Raw genomic sequence first — 24,233 nt, forward strand, 5'->3', positions numbered from 1 at the left:
AAGCTCAAGAAAATGGTATGTGTTGAATGCATGTGTAAGAGGCTGAGACAAGGTGCCTTTTTATATATAGGGAGAGTCATCAAAATAGGGCAGCCAACATGATATTTGGAGGGAAATTTGCATTTGAAATTCAAATTCTTTGGAGCCAAAACCCTTAATATCCTTAGGCCGAATTTTTATTCGACTTTTGATGCCAAAAATTTTTTAATTTATTCTTAATAAGAAGACATCATTTGACTTCATGACTTTGCCAAATAATAAGATACCGCATCATCACCCTTTGCGCTTTTTTCCCACAAGTTGGGGGCTTCATCTTCAAACAAGGATATCTCTCAAACCGTGAGGGCTCTTGTGGCGTGCCACATACCACTGGAATCGGCTCGACGAGGAGAATCCAACAAACATGATCTGGACTCAAAAAACTACGATTTTCTATGTCGTTTTGGTCAACAAAGACAGGGCATCTTCGGGTGCTGCTTGGGTTGACATCAATAACAACCATATTTCAACACTCACAGTGCTTCCAGTCGCAAGCACAATTGGAGTATGTTTAAGAAAATTCATTCCAAAACACACAATCAATTAGTACAAAAGCTTTAGAATGATTTAGTATCTGTCCATTATAATCTTCATTCCCTTAACAAGCAGATTCTAGGTGAAAATTTTGACGCTTGTTTCAATTTATCATAGTATCTGAATTTGATGCTTTGAACTAAATCAGTACTAGATTATAGAGTCAAAAAATTGCAATTTGACAATGAATGACAACCATAGATAGTACGGCATTTGACCTAGAAAATGTGGACCCTGCACTGAATCAGTTGGTCCAGGGGGAGGCTCCTCTATTTCTTTATGAGGACTTTTATAACCATTAGGATAAGGAGCCCAAAGCATACAAGACAGTTATACTTCTTAGTTTCTAGTTACAGCTACTTAAAGACTTCAGTGTCATTTTGGATAGGTTTTTTTATTCATTATATATGAGATTATATGACTGATATTTTGGAAATCTATTTATACTCTGTATTGTATTGGCATAGAAGAATTTGATAATAAATGAAAAGTTGTTGCTTTTAATAAAATGTGTATGATTATATATTTTGTAATTGTTGAGTTTTTGCCAAGCTTTCTTGAGTCAAATCGAAATCTCAAATTATCTACCTTACCAAAATTTTCCACAGGCCGAGTCTAACAACAGCTGCAGCTAGGACATCCTTGTATAATAGACTCTACTGGAGCATGATGTTAGGGCAAGCACATTAGTCTCACATATCTAGGCAAAGAGGAACAACTGTGTAATTATTAAGTGAATTAATGATTTCTTTGATGTAATCATAATGATGCTTCTCAAAAATAGAAAAAATAGTACCTTAAGGCTACAATCTTTAGTTTAAATAAAAGTACCTCCAAATCTACATGTGTTTTTGCATGACTACCATTGCCACTAGACCAGAACTGAGCTATAGTTATTTCCATTGTTCGACCACCTTCCACTGCAAAGCTAAAACTTTTCAATGATGGTGAAGAGAATGTCACAAAACTCTCCCAATGAATAGGCCGCCTTTTAGGACAAATCTGCACATCATAATCGGTAAACAATTAGATTTCAACCCAAGAATGACAACATTTTGGTGTACTTAGTAATAGAAAGCCATACCTGAACACTACTGATGAAAAACTTCCTAGGAGTGTCAAAACCAGAAGTTCGGATGGTACCCTCCACCCATGTAGCACCAATAGGTACTTCAACGAATCTCCGTTCAATGTGGCCTGTTATCATAAAGCCAGGGATTTATAAGGTTAATGATAAATAAAAGAATCTTTAAGTCTGCCTGATATTGCCCTGTTGGAGGGGCAATAGATTTGTTAGCATTGACCAAATTTTAGGTTTAGAATTAGTATAATTCTTGCATGTCAATTTACAATGGCCTATCATTAGTAATGCTATTTTGCATCACAAGTACGATAAAATTAATGACTTGTATACTTGGCAATTTTCAATATTCTAGCTTAAAGTTTCATGTTTCATACAAAAGTCATAGACGCATTCATTGGGTTTTGCATGATAAGTTAAGCATCACATGGAGACACAATCTACAATTAAACATACCTTTCTTTGCATATGGAAATGTAAATACCTAAATACAATCCACACAAAACAAAGCAAATAAAACTGCTCAATAAATAACAATGTAATTCCATTTCTCATATGCAATAAAGTTAACATTCACTCCCCCAGAGCCAATGCTAAGATGCCATCACAAGATCCTACAGCAAATGAGAGTCTGAAGTATATTATCTCAAAGACGATAAATATTTGAGTCACGGACTTTGCATGCTTTTGAACTAAATGTTGTTACATTTCTAACACCAATCACATTAGCAGCTAATATGTTTTTCAATTTTTTATGAAATACCTATTCAACTTAACTTGGATGTCCTTATGATGTATTAAAGTTTCCCTATCTACATATTACAATGTAAGTCACAAGAATGGGTTCATGTTCAAGTTCAACAACAAATAATTTCAAGAAAAATCATTAGAGTTTAAAAAAATACAATGAACTTCATCAAAGCATTTAAAAAGTAAATGCAGAAAAAGTTGACACTGAAAAACAGAAATTGAAACAGTTAATGCAGATAATTATTTCAAACAACAGTATTGAAAGGAAAACCATGACTGACACTAGGTCAAAGGACCTCTGCCAACAAAGCACTCTACAAAGTTGGTATAATCCAATCTTTGATGTAAACGCTTCAGGTAATTTGGGTATAGCAATTGGAGATAAGGTAACTATATTGTTAGGAAAATGGTGTGCTTACATATTGAACAGCATTGGTAATTGCCACCAACAAGAAAGCTCAAAATCATCTTTATCATAGAATTTCAATTTGTGTTTAACCATAAATTCTAAAAGCTAGAAGTCAGAGGTTATATTCTAGTTATAAATTTTGCTAGCATGCAAATGGATCAATGATAAGCACAAAATTATGGATGTACTTAAAGATAGCAAGACAACAGAACAAATTTTCAGATATTTAAGAATGTAGTGTGCCCACCTACCTAGCCTCGGGCCCAAATGCCATTTTGTGGAGCATATAACAAGCAGGTAAGTAGCTAGGAGTTTATGTAGCTGCATTTTTTGGTGTATGCATGTTGCCAAGACTGCTTTTTAATGAGTTAGCCTTTTTCCTACATGTTAAGAGGATAACTAAAAGTTAGGAAATCCCCATGGACATGAGCCACATCTTTGGTGTTGTCACTCTGGATGCCTTTTGTGATGGTATATGAATCTGGATTATCAGATGCTTGGTTCACATATTACAACACATTTAGAAACCACAGAATTGAATGTAATACCAAAAGGCAGGACTCAAAACCTTTTGAAAACTCCATTTGTCTTAACCCCACTTAATATAACATTTTTCCAAATGATAGAGGAAGTATATGAGCCAATCAACAACTTGTATGACCTTACCATGGACAAGAAAATGAACCTTGAAATATTAAACAAGAGGGAAAATGTCCCAATTCTTGCATAGGAGATAAGGAAAGAAACAAGAAGATTGTTAATTGGAGTAAGAAATAATGTTTTGAACATATATGGTGCCAGTCACCCACCAAAAAGTGGGTAACCCATAGGACAATTTTTTCTCCTCCTTGGACAGCCAACGAGCCAGCAGCCCTATTGATCAGCACATCACATGATGCCATAGAATTTTCACTTTTTGTTCTGGTCAGATTTCTCTCTCCCATCTGACATTCCTTCATGATGGAAGGTGGGCCATTCATTGGCAGGTACTTTAACCATTTTATAAGCATGTGCTTTTACTTGATGTTTTGGACATACTAATATGAATCAAGGGGTGATCTGAATGATTGACTGATATTGATTGTATTCTTGTTCCGTCACTTCTCTTGGGAGGTTAGTCTTTAACTCTAGTCCAGTGGAACCTCATATGAGGCCTTATGGTTATAGGAAAGGCACTAATGGGGAGGCTCTAATTCAAGCCGTGTGTCCATGATATCCCATACTTACCACTTTCTATCTTTCCCATTATTCCATCTCCATTCTTCGGGCTAGGGGATGATGGTCATGGCAATTGGCACCCTTCGTCATCATCCTTGACTTTGGGCCAAAAAACTTTGCCCTAGAGATTGATGTAGCTAAAAGAAAGTTAAAAGCAAAATAAAACCATAATGAAAGAAAAATTTAATATACAAAATATGTTTGTCACATTTTATTAGAGCATGGGCAAAAGCCTAGCATGAGATCCCCCCCCCCCCCATAGCCATCATCTGGTTCCTCAAGCACACGATGCTCCATCTATAAAAAAGGAAACCTTGTGTTGATTTGGGGTAGCATCGGATGTGTTCCAGCCATGAAAATTGGTGGACAGGCTAAAGCACATGAGATCTCCAAGACCCAGAAATGGTTTGGGCAGATTCTAACCGGTTTGGGAGATATTAAAATAATTAATATTTTTAATGGAGTTCCTAAGTCTAAACTTAGAAAAATAAAATATTAATGGATATTAATATAAAATTGGGTTAGAAGGTTGCAAAAGACATGGATCAAGCCAAATCTAATCTTAGCCGTTGATTAGAGATGTAATCTCAGCCATTGAAGGACCAACAGGAAAAGCATAAGAGGAGGCTTGAGGGTCAGTTGGAGAATACACCAGAGCGATCAGTCATTCGATTTACTAGAGCAGGGTTTGCAAAGTAAAGTCAAATCAGTGATCAGTTTGCAGCAAGGGGCAATGGGTACTGGACAGAGAGGCAAAGATAGTGTCGAGAGAGCAACGCAGAGGCAGAGAGGCAGACGCTAAAGCCAGATCAGGCCATGCAGAGCCCAGCAGAGACAGCGCAAAGCCAGAAGGGCATGCATCATCCATGCAGAGGGTAGTAGGAGTGACGCAGAAGGCCATAGAAGTTGCAAAGTGCCTCAGAGCGCTGACGCAGAGGGCAGCAGGAGTGACGCAGAAGGTCGTAGAAGTTGTGCAGTGCCTCAGAGGACTGACGTAGAGGGGTTTGAGGTTGATGCTGAGGCCAGGAGGGCTGACGCAGTGCTTCAATTGTGTTGGAGAGGGTTTCGTGGAGCAGATTTTCTGAATATCTGCTTCCGAATAGAGAGGTATTACTGTCAGTTATTTTTTCTCTGTCAGGTGAGCCAGTTTGGCACCCAGTTGTACTCAAGGATATGCTACATAATAAATAAACCCTCAGAATTGTTGCACCTGTTTTCCTAAGTTGGGTTCTTTTAGGGACGAGTTGTCCAAAATAACGGTGTCACTTCTGTGTTCGCTATTCTTTCAGTTGTTGATCTATAGATGGTCGAGACTGTATTGTGTGTATTTCGATGTTTATATGTTTAAATAACTTGTTCGTAATTAACAAGTAGGAGAAATAAACCAGAAGAATACAGATAAAATTTCTAACTGATAGACTTAGATATTTCACACCTTGTATTGTCCCAAATCTGATCAGCGATAAACTGCCTCATCATTAAGGCGTACAAAATGCTAAATCTCCAAAAGCAAGTTTAGGCTCTTGAGTTATGCACCCAAATCAAAGCATAATCATAAAGGAGTAAAAGGTGCTTCAGAGGGGTGGAAAAAGCAGGCCAAGGAAAGGGGTGACACATGCCTCCACGATTTCTCCCTCCTTACATCTATATACTTAGGATTTCATACCACCATTAGCTAGTAACTTGGCTATGGCACCCTGCCTTGAAGTCATGCTACTCCATTGCCACCATCTACACACACACTTATGAATTAATGGGCTTGTGACCTATCACTTCCCCTTGGGGGTTGGAAACACCTGATAAGGTTATCCATTTAACCATCCCTAACATAAGGAGGGAAAACTTATATGGGACTCGATCCAGTTAGATATTTGAAGGTGATCTTTGCGTGAAGTATTATTGTGTATCCATGGTTTTTGTACCTAATGATGGTTATTTTCAATTGATCTTGAGAGGGTTTTGTTAGGTGCTTCTCATCACAGCAGCAGAGGATTTTTGAGGTAATTTCCCTACCTTTTGAGCAAAACAACATATGCCATTTTATCCATTGCAAAGAGAGACAATGACCTTGATGATGAAATGTTGCCCATCTAGAGTAGAGAGTTTGGCTTCAATAACAAGTACAAATCCAATTCCAAACTTCCTAGCAAACTCCTTCTGAGTTTCAATTGACTCAACTACATCTAGTTCCCTACCCTTTCCCCTTTCTTCTGTTTGAATTTCTAAGTCTATCCGTTAGAAACCCTTCATGTAGTTTTCTGATTTATTTCTGCCTACTTTCTCTGATTAATTAACAAGTTATTTACCATGTTGAATACTGAAAATAAATACAAGTAAATGCTCAACACATTACAGATCATCAACTGAAGGAAACAAAACAAGCACACAAGTGACACCATTGTTTTTGGACCAAAGTCCCCGGAAAAACCCAATGCGGAAAAACCGGTGCAGCTATCTGAGGGTTTTATTTTTATGAAGATTCTGAAAACAACCTACGTGCCAAAACCAGCTCACCCAACAGAGAATAATCTTGGCAGTAGTAGATCTCTACTAGGAAGCAGATATTTCGGCTTAAACCCCGGATAAACACTCCAACAGCTCCCAGCTCCAATCTGCCCCACAAAAACCCCAGCGTCAGCCTCTAGGGACTGCGTCAGCCCCTTTTGGCCTAGTGTCACACTGCCTCGCCCTGCATCAACCTCTGGAGCCACTACGTCAGCCCTTAGAGCCTCTGTGTCACCCACGTTGGCTCTCTGATGCACTGCGCAACTCCTGGCTCCCTCTGCGTGAGCCCTTGCTAGCTCTGCGTGAGACTCTGGCTGGCTCTTCGTCCCTCTCTCCCTGCTTCTTCGTTAATCCTCCTGGTACTATCTCTTCCTCTCTGCTTCTGTATTCACTGCCCCTTAACTGCAACTCTGATAACTCTTTTGACTTCCTCAGCAAAACCTACCCCAAAAAATCAAAATCTTGATCAACTCGGTGTATTCTCAAAGTGACCCTCAAGCCTCCTTTTATACTTTTCTCGTTGACAGTTCAACGTCCGAGATTAAGTCCCTAATCAATAGCTAAGATTAATTCTAACTTCATCCATGACTTTTGGACCATTCTAACACAGTTTTATATTAATAGACATTAATGTTTTATTTTCCCTCAGTTTAGATTTAGGGACTCCATTAAAAATATTAATTAATTTAATATCTCTCAAACTGTTTAGAATCTGCCCAAACCATTTCTGGGTATTGGAGATCTCATGTGCCTGAGCCTATCCACCAAGTTTCGAGGCTAGAGCACATCCGATGCTACCCCAAATCAACACTCCCTCTTAGCGAGGATTATGCTCTAGTAATACTCCTAACTGAGCATCACCCTGATCATCCAGCATCGGTCCTTATGTTGATGCTAGGCCTGTTGCCCAGCATCCTCTGAAGTTGTTGCATCATGTACTGCTACCCATGGCCCTGCCACTGCCACTGTTGCATCTGTATAGCAACTCCCTTTGCATCTGTGTTGCTACCATGGCTCTGCCACTGCCACTGCCACATCTACACTGCAATCCCTCTCATCATGTTGCATCGTGCTACCCATAGCACTACCACTGTTAACTGTTGCCCAGCTCTGACATCTCTATCAAGCTAGAGACACCCTCGATGTTGAAACTCCCTCTGTCGCTGACAAGTGCTCCCTCTCTGACCTTTGTGCTGCTGCAACAACTCTATGCATCTCGCACTACTACCTCACACTGTCCTGGGAATCGTGCACTGTAGCTCCCTCTGACGCTTCATCTGCATCTCTCTACTGACATCCGCCAATACTACTACTCCTCTTCGAGGCTCCCGTAGCAAGGTATAATCCAAGAGGCTGGGCACCTCGACAATCCTGCCCCTCATCGCCTGTAGTCTGTCTGATTACAACTCCATGTCTCCCCACTTCCTCTCAAGTGGCATGTGAGCACTCATGGAACAATCATCATCTATCTCCACTTCCTTCTCCACCCTTGCTGGCGCAGCCTTGGTCTCAAAAGCCTTTCCCTTGCTCTTTTTCCTTGAACACTGGCTTGCATAGTGACCCAGTTCCCTACAGTTGAAGAATTTGACCTTGGAGAGGTCCTTCTTCTTCTGTTTCTCCTGCTTTCCCTCATATGTTAGGGCAGCATCCTCCTCTTCCTCCTTCTTGATTCTAATCCTCTTGTCTTTGCTTCCCGCCTTGCTCAGCCTTTTGATCTCTTCTTGGCAAAGAGTCGCCCACATTTCCTCCCAATCTGGAAGGCTCACCCTGCCCAGTATGCTCTGGACAAAGTTACAAACACCTCCCAATCTTCAGAGACTATGTTCAGGGTTGTTCTCACCATCAATTCTTCATCCGACGTGGCCCCCATGGAAGTCAACTAATCCCGGATCTCCTTCAATCGATTGAGACAGATGTCGATCTGTTCCCCTTTCTGCATCTGGTATGACCGTAGCTGATTTTCAAGTAGCATCCTTCTCTGCACAGAAGTGTGCTGGTACAATTTCTTTAGGACCTCCCACATCTCATTTATCGTGTCCTTTTCGACAATATGTGGTACTACATGGTCCTTGACCCCATCAAGGATGATGCTCTTGGCCCTTGCCATTGCCTACTCGTACTTGTCGTTCTCAACTGGGTCAACTAGGATCGCTATTGTCCTCAAGCCAAAGTGCTTGACACGATTCCTGTCTAGAACAGACAAGATTCTGGCCTTCCAGACTACGAAATTTGAGGCTTCATCCAGTCTGTCTTGGTCTCTTACCCTATTCACTACCATCTCACTGCTCCTCTACTTCCCTGCTGGAAGTTCTTGGTTTGACTCCCTCTGAGCCTCGATTTCCCTCCTAGAAACCCTTCTACCAATGTCGAGATGCCCCCACTCTCATCGTTAGTGCAGCTGCACCACTGATCCGGATTCATTCGCTGGAAATCCTCGATAGCAACTCCCTCCTCCTTGGTCTTTCCCTGTTAGGTACTGTTCTAACTACAGTACCCCACCAACTCCACTCTACAACTTACCCACAGCCTCTTAAGCCCCAGCAAACTGAAGGTTAGAACTTCTAGGCTCTACACAATCCCGGCAACAGCAAAATCTGCACCTCCTAGCCACGAGCGTCAATCCTTTCTGACTGAGAAAGATGGTCGGGCACTACGTAGGTCGAGTCTACTCCCCTCTGCCACTACGTTGATCCTCTTCCCGGTGCAAACTTGATGACGCAGGCACTGCATCACCCCTTGTTGCTTCTCTACTAGGAACAACCTCTATTACTCGGGACAACGGTTTTCTGTTGTTGTTGTTCTGCTCAGCTAATGTCCTCAGTTCTCCTGTGATCTACAACCACACTCTGATACCATGTTGGAATTTCTAGGTCTATCCATTAGAAACAATTCATGTACTTTTCTGATTTATTTCTGCCTACTTGCTCTGATTAATTAACAAGTTATTTACCATGTAAATATTGAAAATAAATACAAGTACATGCTCAACACATTACAAATCATCAACTGAAGGAAACAAAACAAGCACACAGGTGACACCATTGTTTTTGGACCAATGTCCCCGGAAAACCCCAATGGGGGAAAATCGATGCAGCTATCTAAGGTTATTATTATGCAGTTTCTAAATACAATCTAGGTGCCAAAACCAGCTCACCCAACAAAGACTAATCTCAGCAATAGTACCTCTCTACTCAGAAGCAGATATTCCAACTAAAACCCTGAATAAACACTTCGACAGCTCCCAGCTCCAATCTGCCCCACGAAAATCCCAGCGTCAGCCTCTAGGGACTGCGTCAGCCCGTTTTGGCTTAGCGTCGCCCTGGCTTGCCCTATGTCAGCCTCTGGAGGAACTACGTCAGCCCTTAGAGCCTCTACGTCACCCATATTGGCTCTCTGAGGCACTGCGCAACTCCTGGCTGCCTCTGCATGAGCCCTTGTTGGCTCTGCGTGAGCCTCTAGCTAGCTCTTCATCCCTCTCTCCCAGCTTCTTCGCTAATCCTCCTGGTACTATCTCTGCGTCTCTACTTCTGTATTCACTGCCCCTCAATTACAACTCTGATCACTCTTTCGACTTCCTCAGCGAACCCTGCCCCAGAAAATTGAAATCTTGATCAACTCGCTGTATTCTCCAAGTGACCCTCAAGCCTCCTTTTATACTTTTCTCGTCGACAATTCAATGGCCGAGATTAAGTCCCTAATCAATGGCTAAGATTAATTCTAACTTGATCCATGACTTTTCGACCATTCTAACACAGTTTCATATTAATACACACTAATATTTTGTTTTCCCTAAATTTAGACTTAGGGACTCCATTAAAAGTATTAATTATTTTAATATCCCTCAAACTGTTTAGAATCTGCCCAACCCATTTCTGGGTATTGGAGATCTCATGTGCCTTAGCCTCTCCACCAAGTTACGAGGCTAGAGCACATCTGATGCTACCCCAAATCCACATCTTCATGTCGAATTTGTTGAATCCTTGTGAGGTATGATGACATGGTATCTGATTCAGTAATCTTAGTGTTCTTGAGCTTCTCCCTCAACTCCATTTTCCAATTTTAATTGTAACTCTAATATAGACTCATCAAAGTAGTCCACATCTCATGGGCACCATTCTTCCCTGATATGTGAGGAATCATGTGATCCTTCACCCCATCCATGATGATACGTCTGGCCTGTTGAAGTTTGTACTTCAGGCAGGTACTTCAGCATAGGACTTATGTCTAGGCGAGCAGAAGTCCCCTCACATCGCCCTAAGAATATTTGTTGAAGTGACTTAGCTTAAGTTTAACTTAGGAAAAGGAACATTATTATATGTCGTCTCATTGAGCGATAATAAAACTTAGATAAAGTAAATTACTTACTTACTGTAATGTTTAAGTTTTAATCTTAGTCGTTGGTCTCAAGTGAGCCAAGATCTAATCTAAGTCGTCCATCACTTTGAGATTAGTTTTAGGGTTAGGATTATGGTTTTGGCTCAAAGTAAAATTAAAAAGGTAAGGCTAACGTGAGGAGAAGACACAACAGCAGCACAAGACTGAGAGAGGCCTCTCAGTGAGCGTGTGTTGGGTCCAAGTGAATTTAGTGAGGCTAGTGATTAGTTTTGTATTTTCTCAGTTGGGCCATTATCCCTGGTATGGGAACCCAAGTAAGTTTCGTGATTCATTTATTAATGAATAATTGTTGATTGGGCAGAAATTTGTTTGCGTGTGATTCAGATCAAGAAATTTTGCTTTAGCTATATATTTTTGTTAGGAAATTAGCCGTGTATTCATTCAATAATTAATTGTTGTGAAGTGAATATCAGATGTTGGGTTTGGGAAAGTCTTACTGGTATCAAAGCTTCAACTTTGAATCGATCTCGAAATTACAAGTGTTAGTTTTATGTCTGATCATTGAAGCCAGGTTATCCGAGATCATATGAACCAGAATTTTTATTAAGGCGAAGAGATTTTTTTTAAAGGGTCGAGAGAAAAAAAAATTACGAGCAATTTTTTGAGTCAAAACAGAAAAAAATAAGACTCAAAAAACAAGTGCCCATTTGAAAAAAGATATATATAACAAAACAAAAACAAACAAAAATCAACTGTTGAGAGCGCAGCGAAAGGCCTGGTTGTCATGGTCACTGACAGCCTCAGGCTATTAGACCCATCCGCCACAAACCCAAGCCATTGGGAGGAGTTAGCGACAGATTAGGAAGCCCAAATGGCCTGCCAGCAAGTAAGGGAAATATTGTCACAGAGGGGCAGACAGCCAATCACGCAGGAAGTGGCCAATAGCAAGCAAGATGACGAATGTGATCGAGGAACTCTGCCTAGAGATTCAACATGTGTGTTACAAGACTGAGGAAAAAGCTTTGGTGTAGTGACAGCATGAGCTCACGACTAGGGGCAGCGATGTGGATGGGTCAGAGGTCGCAAGGGCTTGAGGAAACATGGATTGAGGCAAATAGTAGATCCAGCAAGGAACAGGCAACTTAACACCAACGCAGAGGATTGAGCTAGTCGTCTTTTGAACTACATACTAGGCTAGCAGCACAATTCATGGACCCATGAGAGATCAAGTTGTCAAGAAGATCATGACACGAGCAAGTAAAAGTGAGACAAGACACAGGTTTGCAAGGGATATTCATCATCGTTTAGGGGTCGGCGAGAGACAGAGTTAGCCACGAGCTTGAACTGATAGTCATTTGGTTTACATAGATAGTTGGTTGTAGAGGTGGTGTTGAGATGTGAGCAGCCGAAGAGTCGAGCCACTAGTAGAGGATTGTGTGAGGTCAACACCTCGGAAGTAAGAGGCTCCAGGTAGCCTTAGGAAGTGTGCATGCAGTTTTCGGGCAACAGCCAGCGAGCTTGGGCTACGTGCAGAGGGTGAAAGGATAATTGTTGGTCAATTTGAAAAAGATGGCTACTAGACTACGTTACAAGGACAGGTTGGACAGGGGAGGAAATCTCAGCCCACGGAAGGAGCGGATTGTTCTATTATTTGAGGAGCAAGAGTTGTAGGACATCGTGGAGAAGGTCATCCAAATTCCCACAGATCCTACTTGGTTGGCTAAGTTTAGTAAGATGAATGTGAAGGCCAAGAAAATAATCCTGGACTCCATTAGAGACCATGTTATACCTCATGTGACGGGGAAGAATTATGCCTATGAGATATGAGCATCCTTAACCAGGTTGTACCAAAGCACAAACCAAAACAGAAATATGGTATTAAAGGAGAAACTGAGAATGTGAAGATCTCTGAAACTGACACAGTTGCAGCATACCTAACCAGGGACACTCAGATTGGATATGCGGCAGTGGGGGAAACTATTGCTAGTTAAGAGCTAAGTCACCAGATTCGCCGAATTTGAACCATTAAATTCGAAATTCGGCGATTTTCAAGGGCAAACGAACATATTCGTTCGAGTTCGCCATTAAATTCGGCGAACTCGAATTTCAAGTCGAATTTGATTTTCTGTCGAATAAAATCGCATGAAATTCGTTTAAAATCGTTGAAATTCGCCTACAGTTCATTAAATTCGTTTTTTTTTTTTCGCGCGCCCGCGGGTTTTATTGTTCCTGTTTGGGACCTGGGTTTCATTGTTTCATTGTTTCATTGGCGCCGGCGGTCCAGACTCGTCACTCAGCAGACGCCATACTCCAGTCTCCAGTCACGATCGTAACTTGTAAGGGCTTGTGTTCACTGTTTACCAGGCCGAGAAAACTGCAGGCGTGCCCACTGCCGCGTGAGTCTACAGCTGGAAATTTACCACAGGCGTGCCCACTGCCGCGTGAGTATTTACCTGCAATTGTTTTAATTTTTATGGTAAATTTATTCGAAGCCAGAGATGCTGTTAAGCGGATGAGAAATTGAGGACAAGCATTTTGGAAGTATGTATGCTTTACGTTATAAACTTATATGTTACCCTGGGACTCGAAGCATGCTGCATAGTCTACCATCAGTCATCAGATATGTTACCCTGAACTATGTTGGGAAGTTAAATCTCCTAACTTTTATTGTGTCACAACTTTTAATATCTGTTGTAGCTTACTTAGAAGAGATTTACACACAACCTACAAAGCAGAGCTGTCAGAGTTTGTTCAATGTATATTCCGATCATCTTCTTGAGGCCTCTATGCTGCATGAGTTACAAACCAAATGACCATTATTACAAATGGCCTTTGTTATACACTCGATCAATGCTGCTCAAAGTTAAGCCTAATGCTTTCCCCTAGTCTTTATATCTAAATATAACTATAAGCAACATATAATCATTGCTCAACTACACCTGTTTAAGTAAAATTAAAATTTCTCGCCATCCAGAAACCTTTATTTGAGCCATTAACTTTGTAACAATTTATCAATGGTGACTCACGGGTCACCCAGTTCTTACTGGTGTCTGAGTTATTCAGTATTGACCTTCAGGCTTCAACAGATTAAAGTCCAAACCATGCATTTCATTTACATTTATTGTTTTTTTTATGTTTTCTCAAGTTTTTCACCCGGATGGTTGATAAGTTATAGGGTCTTCTAGGGCTGCCCTTCCACAGTGACAAGGCTGCTCTTTTGTCACACAACTTGGGGCATCAAGGAATTCCCACTTAACTGTGTCAAATGTATTCCTTGTCCAGAGTACTTAGGGGCCAGGGCTTCACACTGTTGTCTCAAATTCTTAAACATGCATCACCTAGCAACCAATTAACATAAGAGACAAGTTATTGTAGCTCTTGAAGGCTCCTCCTTCCAGCTGTCTGCACCAAGGCCTGAGCACATTTGTTCTGTATTTTAGGACACCAGATCAACCCTTAACCAGTCTTCACACCATCCTTCAATTACTTCGTTCTTCCTTATACAAGATCTGTCCGATTAGCACCTTACTTCTGGGGATATGTAGCCTTATTTGGAGCTGTTTCCCAAACAAACATGTGCCCAAATCAGGAAGCTTATTCATAATAAATTCACAGGAAGCTTGAGTGCAGAATCCTGACTTCTGCCATCTTATTCAAATTCAGGACCTGTTTGTATCACAAAGACAGCTTTCGATTTAAAACAAAAATATAGGCTGCCATTTCCTTATCTGAGGTGGTTCGGTTCGGTTTATATTTCTGTGTAGAAGTGACTTGTTAATCTTGCAATATGTTTGCTGTCAGCCTGTAGGCTGTCACAGTTTGATCATGAACATTTGCTTTACAAGTTTACATGACTAACGAAAATGTAATTTCAAAAAAAATTGCAGGCATTTCAGACATTGCAGTGTCAGACATTTCAGACTTCTAGATTCCAATGGCACCCCCAAAATCAACTGCTGTAGCTTGGAATTTTATCCAAAAAGATGGTTTTAATCTTTCATGTCAGCTGTGTGGACATAATTTCACTGGCACTTTGACTAGAGCAGTGGATCACCTTCTCGGTATTAGCAATGGAAGTGGAGGTGGTGTTGAAGCCTGCACTAAGATCACTGATGAACAAAAAGCCAAAGTGGAGAAAGACCATTCCAGTTCACAGATGCAAAGGCAGAAAAGGGTAAATAAGAGGCAGCGAATAGAGAGGGAGATTGCCATGTCTTCCTCCAACACCATTAATTCAGTTTCAGACATTCGTGGATCAAGTTCTATAGCTCCTCAAGCAAAAACAGGTGGGCCGAAAACATTAAATCAATTCTGGAAACCTGTTGAGAAACAGGAAGTTGATGACGCTGTTGCTAAGTATTTTTATGCATGTTCAATTCCCTTTAATGTGGCGAGGAGTCCATATTTTAAAAATGTAATTAAAAAGGCCATTGATTTTGGGAAGGGCTATGTTCCTCTTGGATCTGAAGCTTTAAAGACAACTTTGCTAAAGAGAGCGAAAGACAGAGTGACAAGAAAGTTGGCTGATATTAAAGAGTCCTGGAAGCTTACAGGATGCACAATTTTGAGTGATGGTTGGTCAGATTTGTGTCATCGCCCATTGATCAATGTGCTTGTTTATTGTCCTCAAGGGGTACTTTTCTTGAAGGCAGTGAATGCAATGGATCAACTGAAGACATCAGAATTTATTTTTGGAATTTTGGATGAAGCGATTCAAGAAGTTGGGGTGGAAAATGTTGTCCATGTTGTTACAGATAATGCATCAAATTGTGTTGGTGCAGGGAAGCTGATTATGGAAAAATATGGGCAGATTTATTGGACCCCTTGTGCAGCTCATTGCTTGGATTTAATGTTGCATGACTTAGCCAAATTTCCTTGGGTCAATGAAACAATCCGAAGAGCCAAATCAATTTCAAACTTCATCATCAACCATCGTCTCACTTTGAGCATATACAGGAAGAATGCATCAAAAGAGTTGTTGAGGCCTTGTGATACAAGGTTTGCCACTTTTTATATTACTCTGAAAAGAGTTGTTGAGGAAAAAGCGAGCCTAAGAGCTGTTTTTTGCAGCACTGAGTGGGAGAGATCTACCCTCTCAAAAGAAACTAAGGGGAAAAATGTTGAACAAATAGTGCTCAATAATGGCTTTTGGGAAAATGCAAACAAGGTTTTAAAAATTTGTGGCCCAATTGTTAATGTGCTCCGCATGGTTGATGGTGACAAACCTTGTATGGGTTTTGTTTATGAAAGCCTTGATCGTTGCAAAGAGGCCATTGCAACTGCTTTTGATAATGTGGAAGCTGATTACAAGGAGATATGGGATTTAATTGATCATAGATGGAAGATGATGCATAGTCCATTACACGCAGCAGCATGCTATTTGGACCCTAGATTGTTTGGGTTACCAAGACATAGGGACGAAGAAATCATGAATGGACTTATCCAATCTATTGAGAAGCTAAATCCAGATCCAGAGATTGCAGGTTTGATCAGAAGTCAGTTGAGAGCATACAGGTTAGAAGAAGGATTATTTGGAACAAAATCAGCAAAGTATGATAGGAGCAGAAGTGATCCAGCACTATGGTGGGAATTTTATGGTTCAGGGGCACCAGAATTGCAAACTTTTGCAATTCGTATCTTAAGCCAAGGAACAAGTGCATCAGCATGTGAAAGGAAATGGAGTTCCTTTGACCACATTCATTCCAAAAAAAGAAATAGACTGTCATCTGGAAAATTAGAAGATCTTGTTTCTGTTCGTAGTAATTTGCAGTTGGCATTGAAGAATGTGGCTAAAGAGTCATCCAATTCTTTTACTCCGTGGATCGATCTTGTTCCAAATGCAACAATGGATGATGCTGATTTGTACATTGATAGTGACATAAACACTGACAGGGAATTCACTGATGAATCTGGTGCTGAAGCATCTATCGGATTCACATCTCATACTGCTCTTGATGACATAGAACTTTTTGATATAACAAGTGGGCAACAGGAACGTCAAGAATAAAACTTGTGTTCCTGTTTTAGATTTCTAGTTTAGTTTTTGCATGAACAATTTGCTAAAGCCTAAAACTGTCAAGCTGGCTGCTACTTTAAAGTTTAAAGTTTAAACTGTCTTTTTATCTTATAAATTATGATGCAGAGTTTTTCATTGAACTGCCAAAAGAATATATATTTGCTGTTCATTAATTAAATATCTTAGCATACAAGGGGTCCCCTACTGGGAAACTGTTTTTGTATATTTTTTTTATGCCAATCTATCTTTAAAAAACAGTTATGAATGGTTGCTCACAGCCTACAGGACTTGCTGCACTGGTCTGTTCTGAATTCTGTACAATTCTTTTCAAGTTATTTAGTGTTTCCATGTAATGATAGTTACATACTATCTATAGGGACATCAATGATCTGTTTTAAATCTTTTATGTTTTATATGTCAAGTTCTGTATACATGAAGTAATTTACATTGTGTTTCAAGCTGACAATTTGTTTTGCAGACCTTGCAAGGGTTGGTCACCAAGTATCAAGCATTAAAAATCAACTTTTTGTGGTCAAATCTCCAAATTTTCATTCCCTAGCTCTGCTAGTTATTTCTCTATAAGGCTGATCTGTTATTGGCATGTGTATGTGGGCTAACAAACTGTGGTTGCAGCAGTCATAAAGGTCTGATATTTGGTTTTGAGCTAACAATTGGTGAGTGCAGCTATTGAAAAATTGATCTATTCCATATCTCCAAGCTTGGCGTTGATTATTAGGCCTTGGGTTTGCTTCTCTTGCCCTCATCTTTCATTTCGATTAACTGCATAATTTATATCAGATCTGATATATCAACATAACAGTGGCATGAATCTGAATTAATCATCTTTAATAGACCTTAAAACACATCTACATAAGTTTGAGAACATTTCTCATTGATCTCTGAAGGCTAAGTAATTCATAGACTTGTCTTTTGAAGGCTTTATAGATGATTTCAGAATTTTGATATGTCTGATATAAAATTTGATATAAGCATTTAAAAGTCTGATTATAAGGATAACAATGATAAAACTCACTCTAAGTATACATGAAAGTATCCATACCATTTCTCATATGCATATGATATATCTATCTTTAATATACATTTTTTTTTTTCGAATTTCTATATGTCGAATTTTAGCGACAAAATTTGAGTTGCCGAACTTTATTCGAATTTCATGGTCCTCGAACTCGAACTCGAACTCGAACCTGGTGACTTAGGTTAAGAGTTGGTCAGATCAACCTTCAGTGGCTTTCCTCTGAAATGGGATGCCTTTGTTGATGGGATTGTCACACTGGAAAATTTTCCCAGTTGGGATAGACTGTGGGATGACTCCGTACAGGAAGAGACAAGGAGATGTTCCAAAATTGCAGGGAAACATGATGGAAAGGATGATGAGGAGAATATTTCTCTTGTTGTAAAGGGAAAAAGTAAAGTAAAGGGAAGTGGGGTATTTGTTTCCGTGAAGGACATGAACAAAGTGAAGTGCTTTGTGTGCCGCAATACTGGTCACAATTCGAGCTAGTGTCCATACAAGGAGGAGGAGGATCAAGTGGTTGCATCAGCATCAACTAAGATTGAAGACTTTACAAAGAAATCTGACAACGAATTTTCTCTAATTGTTTATGTTTCTGGTAGTAGTATTGTTGTGTATGAGGACAGTGTTGAAATATGTAACTAGGTTCAGTGTTCATAATGTCTTATATAATCATGATTTTATGTATTTGATATAAAGAGAAAAAAAATTATTATTGTTGTTTTGTAGGATGAGTTTCATACTTAAGGTCAATTTATTTATAGGTCAAGCACCCATTGTGTGCTTCTAGAGCTTTGTCATAAAGTCAAATAGTCAACAGAGTCATTGTCTTATGTAATAGACCCTATTGGGCACTTTGTATCATGCAATGTTACTTGGGAGCGGGAGCGGGAGCGGGGAGCGGGAGCGAAAACGGGAGCGGGAGCGACCATTTTCAGAAGCTCCCGGTTTGGGAGCGAATCCAGGAGCGATTTTTTAAAAATATATATATTTTTTATATTTTTAATTTTTGATACATATATGTCAACAAAAACATGTAGAATGATGAAATAGACATAAAAAACATAAAAAAACATAAATTGATCATTGAACCATATCACATCAATCATCTAGAAATTATAATCGTCATCAACCATGTCCACAAGTTAGTAAAATACATATTACAACTGCAACATATTGAGTCTTATAGATCATGATTCATCAAATTCAATATTAAAGTTTCAACTTCAAGCTTTCAGAATTGAAAATTCAATAACATTTATCATCATTGATCACCAAAGTTGTACTTGTAAGCCAAGTTTAACCATTACAAGAAGTAATATCGAAGATATTTCTAAGTCCTAACTTCTAACTGTTAAAATGATATGAAATGTTAAAAATTTATAAAATGAAACATGAATAATGAGATGAAATGAAACAACTTTAGTCTTTCAAAAAGCATCATATTCATAATTCACAATCATTACCAATGAGTTATAATTGCCAAGGCCCAACTTCAAACTTCAAATTTTCATTGTCACAGTGATATAATGTTTACAAAAAATATCAATAATGATATGAAAGAGTCAAGAGTCAAGAGTCAAGGACTCAAAACTCAACAGTTATGAAAACTAAAGTCTAATAGAAACTAAAAAAGACAAGTAAACTGTAAATCTACATGTGGCCCTTGCCACGAGAGTCTCCAGGAGTATAAGCAGGTCGTGGTGGTCTTCTAGGAGTCTCCCGCACAGACCGACGACCAGAACTAGAACCTCCACGTGAGGGTGTCGATGGAGGTGGCGACAGCAATGGAACAAGACTCAGGCCTCGAGCACTGCTACTGGATGGTGGAGGTGGAGGTGGCATGGCTGCTGCAGCTGCTTCATTTTCATCCCTTACAAGCTCCTCTTCTAGTTCTTCAATATGTACAATGCCATCCTCCAAATTGTCGTCCTCAGGGTGATTGTCCCAAATTTTATATGTGGGATCTTCATTAGCCCGATCACAGTAATGACTCAACAACCTCAAGTTGTAGTGCACATAAACCAAGCTTTCTGCTCGGTTTTCGTTGAGTCTGTTTCTTTTCACATTATGTATATCACTGTAGGTGCTCCAACACCTCTCTGCAGAAGAAGAATTTACAACTTGTGAAAGAACTTTTTTTGCCAATTTTGCCAAAAGTCCGTGGCCGCCATATGTTTCCCACCATGTGAGAGAATCAAATTTATCTTTGTCGTCCATTGCATGGAAGTTACCATACAAACCACTGCCACTGAAGTATCTGCCTATTTCAAGGCGCACAGCTGCACATTCCTCCCTGTCAGGCACCAACTTTTCTAATGCTTCCAGATATCCTTTAGTTACCTCTTGATCTAAATGGGGTTTGGTCCTAACCCCACCCCTGCTGCAGGTTGGCCCAACCAAGATGCTGAGTAGTATTTTGGCGTAAGGATATACGCCAAGCAATGTAGTGGAAGGTTAAGCCTATTCCACCGTTCACACACACAATCATGAATCAGTTTGTACAAGTTGGGATCTCTATTATGAACAATGTCTTTTATTTCCCCCAACATGGTATCCATTTGCTCATACACCTCGCCAATCACTGGTTTGTCTGTATCTGCAAACCGAATCATGTGATAAATTGGCTTGGTGAAATCCAATACCTGCCTCACAGTTGTCCAAAACTGCCCATCAAGAGCGGCCTCCTCCACCATTTCAAAACCTGCCATGTCAGCTGCATTTGTAGCCCTTTCCTTTAACACCTGCCAATGTGGACTTGATACCATGCTAGCTAATGCCTCTCTTACCTTCAAAAGGCGCCTGAAGGTGAGGTAATAGCTACCAAATCTAGTCCTTGCAATCTTCAGCAACTCCAATCTCGAGTGACTGCGGAAAAGGCCATGGGTATTGCTATGATTTGTAATAAATTTTATCATTTGTTTCCTTTCTTGTACAAATCACCAATCCATTGGTATTGTTCATTTTTGTTTTTGACAATATCATGCAACAGAAGGTTCAATGTGTGAACCAAACATCCAGACCAAAATATGTTCGGGTATTTATCCTCAATAATTGCTCCCGCTGCCTTACAATTAGGAGCATTATCAGCGATGACTTGAATGACATTGTATGGGCCAATACGCTCAATTGTTTCAAGTAATGCTTCTGCAATGTTGATAGCGGTCTTGAACTTGTCTGAGTAATCATGTGCAGCTAGAAAGATGGGACCACTAACAGACACAGCAAGAACACTTATCAATGGCTTGCCTTTTACATTTGTCCATCCATCAGATACAATGGACACCCCATTGTCAGTCCAAGAACTTGTCATTTTATTCAAAGAATGTGATATTTTTGCTTTTTCATGATCAAGGCCAACAGTTCTTGCCTTGTCATACCCATGGCTCTTGTATCCTTTAGGGGCATCATTTATGGCAGAAACCATTTCGTGCCAATAAGGTGAGCGTAGAACATTGAATGGTATCCCACATGCATAGAGGAACCTGTAAACTTTTGAATCCACATCATTCCTACACCCCTCATCAAGGAAATCTGATATGGTTCTACGCCTTAAAGATGATGACCCTGTGCCTCCATGTCCATATCCACTGCCTTGGGAGGATGCTGAAGGAGTTCTTTGTGATTGTGAGCTTGGTTCAAAGAAACCCCTTGATCTTTTTGTTCTGTATTGGGCGTCCTCCTCTTCCTTTATGTATTTGGCTCTATCTTTTTGTTTCTCTCCATCCCATGGCCTTTTCCCGCAGAGGTGTCTTCTAGCACGGGTGTATGAACCTGTTTAATCAGTGTTGCAATGGGGGCAATGAAATTTAGTGGTTCCACCCCCTCTCCCTGTTTCAGCCCTTTGAACATATTTCCACAATGGCGTTTGGTCTTGTTTAGTTTTTTGAGGGTCATGTTCACCCTCCTCCACCTCCTCCTCACTGGGGTTTTCACCCATTTGACTTCCTCCGACTTCTTCATCCACCTCTTCAGTTTGAGGCCCCCTCCGTTTCCTACTCTCCACCACCATAATAACCATAAAAGGGACCAGGAAGAGGAAAATGCCAATAAATATCCCCAGGTCCATGGTGTTTGATGTTTGTAGGGTTTTGAGTCTTGAATCTGCAAATTAATTTAATTTATTAATTTAATTGAAATACATGATTTTTAAACAGTTAAACTCAAACAACTAAATTAAATCAACTAAATTAACTACCTAACAGCTAAACTAAATAGATTACTAAGTTACTTACCTCTGCAAGCTTGCTCCTCGCTCCTTGGCAGTTGCTCCTCGCTCCTCAGCACTTGCTCTTCGCTCCAATGCTCTTGCTCCAGCTCCAAATTTGCTCAATGACTTGATAATGAATGTTTTTTTGGCCCATTGGCCTTATAAAACAAAAAAAAAAATCTAAAATTTTTATTTTTTTCGGGTCCGGCGGATTTTTTTTCCGCCGAACCGCTCCCGGCCCGGGTCGATTCGCTCCCGGAGCGTTTTTTAATGCCCGGGAGCGATCAGGGAGCGATCGCTCCCCGATTGCTCCCGGGCATTAAAAAACGCTCCGGGAGCCCGGGACCGATCGCTCCCTGAGTCGCTCCCTAACAGACCAGGGAGCGTAAAATTTTTTACGGGAGCGATTTTGGGAGCGCGCTCCCGAGCCGCTCCCGCCCGGAGCGCGCTTCGGGAGCGGGTTCGAAAGGGGGGGGGGGGGGGGGCGGGGAGCGCTCCCCTGCAACACTGGTATCATGTAAAGAGAATTTATGTAAGTCTAAAAGTGTCATAGTCCTCATCGTCGGCATGCAAGAGAAGGAGTCGGCCCAACAATGACAAGTCAGCCTCATGATGACAGTTAGAGCTCCAAGAAAAGGCTATATATACAAGGCATTCAACCACACTTGAGGATAATCCAATCAGCTCAAAAGAAGACAAAAAAAGAAGAATAAAGTCAAGGGAAGAAGAGAAGAACTCAAGGAAGAAAGGTCGAAGCATTTTGGAGATTGTTTTGGGTTACATCGTCTCACACATGCAAGTAAACTAGGGCATGTTTTGCAGCAGGAAGACCAAAATTGCAGTCACCATAGAACGCTGAATTTTGGGGTTCAAAAGGATCAATTTGATAAGCAACTCCCCAAGTGAAGGAAGAAAGGGACATTTCTCACCATCTTTTCCCATGCGCGTCAAGCTAGGGTTTCTACAGTTAGGCCGAAAATTGCAGTCATAAATTGCAGGTTCGAAATTGTGGTCGAAGGAAGAAGTTGCAGTGGTTGTGAAGCAAGTTTGACTTGGGTTGACTTTGTGAAGTTCATCAAGGAGAAGTTTGACTTGATCATGGAAGGGTCTTTGTCTTGGGTCTTAGCTCTTGGAATTTGTCATTGGGAGATTCTATAAGAAGAGAAGAATTCTTGTGGGTTTTCTTCTCAAGAGGAGAGATTTTAACTTTTGACCCTAGCTTACACCCTATATCTTGTGTCTTCTTGTGCTATTGACCTTCATGGTTTGATAGTTGTTTGATGATAAAAGAACATTATAATAATCAAGTAAAGAAGAAATCATTGTAATCTAGTTTCCCTTGATTTCTGAACATGGTATTAGAGCTAAGGTGACAAGAAGAAGCTTGAAGATCACTCCATTAAAGAAGGATACGTAAGAGCCAAACATAATAAGAGAATCAAGGAAGACTAGTCTACACATTATCTTGAAGGAAGGAACTCTTGGAAGAAGACCACAAGGAGCCCACCTCCACTCAAAAGACTCTACACACTTGAAGTATTCTTGGAAGCATTCTCATTCTATCCAAAGGAAGCAAGAAGAAGCACTTCATCATCATCAAAGGAATTAAGGTGATCTCCCTCATATTGAAGAAAGGATCACATCTTAAACATCCTTGAAGAAAATCATCTCTCTCCATCTAGAAAAAGAACCATTTTCTTTTAGAAGAAAGAAGATCATCAAGAAAGTAATCATCATCAAGGACGCATCTTCAATTGTCAACAACAAAGGAGTAGTGGAAGTCAACATCATCAAGAAGGCATCTAGTGAAAGACATCATCATCAAAGAAGCATATTCACTTGACAAGTAAGTATTCTATATTTTATGTCTCAATCTATAATGACTTCTTTCTACAAGGAGAACAACAAACTTGTTAGGACATCGAATTACCTTGCATCGAAGAAGAGAAGAGATTTGATCCTCATAGAAAATAAAGTTAGTGAACACTGAATATGTTACAGGCTCAATTGCCAAACCTTTTCAAGAGCAATCTCAAGCATTGTCAAAGTATATGAAAGGAGAAGTAAGAGCTCAAAGAATCCTTATTGAGTCAATCAAGGATT

At 40.2% G+C, this 24,233-nt stretch overlaps 1 protein-coding gene across 2 annotated transcripts in view; it reads right to left on the reverse strand.

The window, feature by feature from the left end:
* Window positions 1-24,233, reverse strand: part of TPP2 (tripeptidyl peptidase ii) — a 531,975-nt gene that overhangs the window by 237,957 nt on the left and 269,785 nt on the right. For both annotated transcript variants that reach the window (XM_089443702.1, XM_089443703.1), the window contains 2 exons: window positions 1,658-1,770; window positions 1,405-1,575 (listed from right to left, as the gene is read on the reverse strand). In XM_089443702.1, the coding sequence (XP_089299828.1) occupies window positions 1,405-1,575; window positions 1,658-1,770 (284 nt within the window). The remainder of the gene's footprint in view (window positions 1-1,404; window positions 1,576-1,657; window positions 1,771-24,233) is intronic.

The sequence above is a fragment of the Pinus tabuliformis genome, chromosome 9 (genome assembly GCF_031772625.1).
Source record: "Pinus tabuliformis cultivar Carrire ecotype Pingquan chromosome 9, CPIR1, whole genome shotgun sequence".
Lineage (NCBI taxonomy): Eukaryota > Viridiplantae > Streptophyta > Pinopsida > Pinales > Pinaceae > Pinus > Pinus tabuliformis.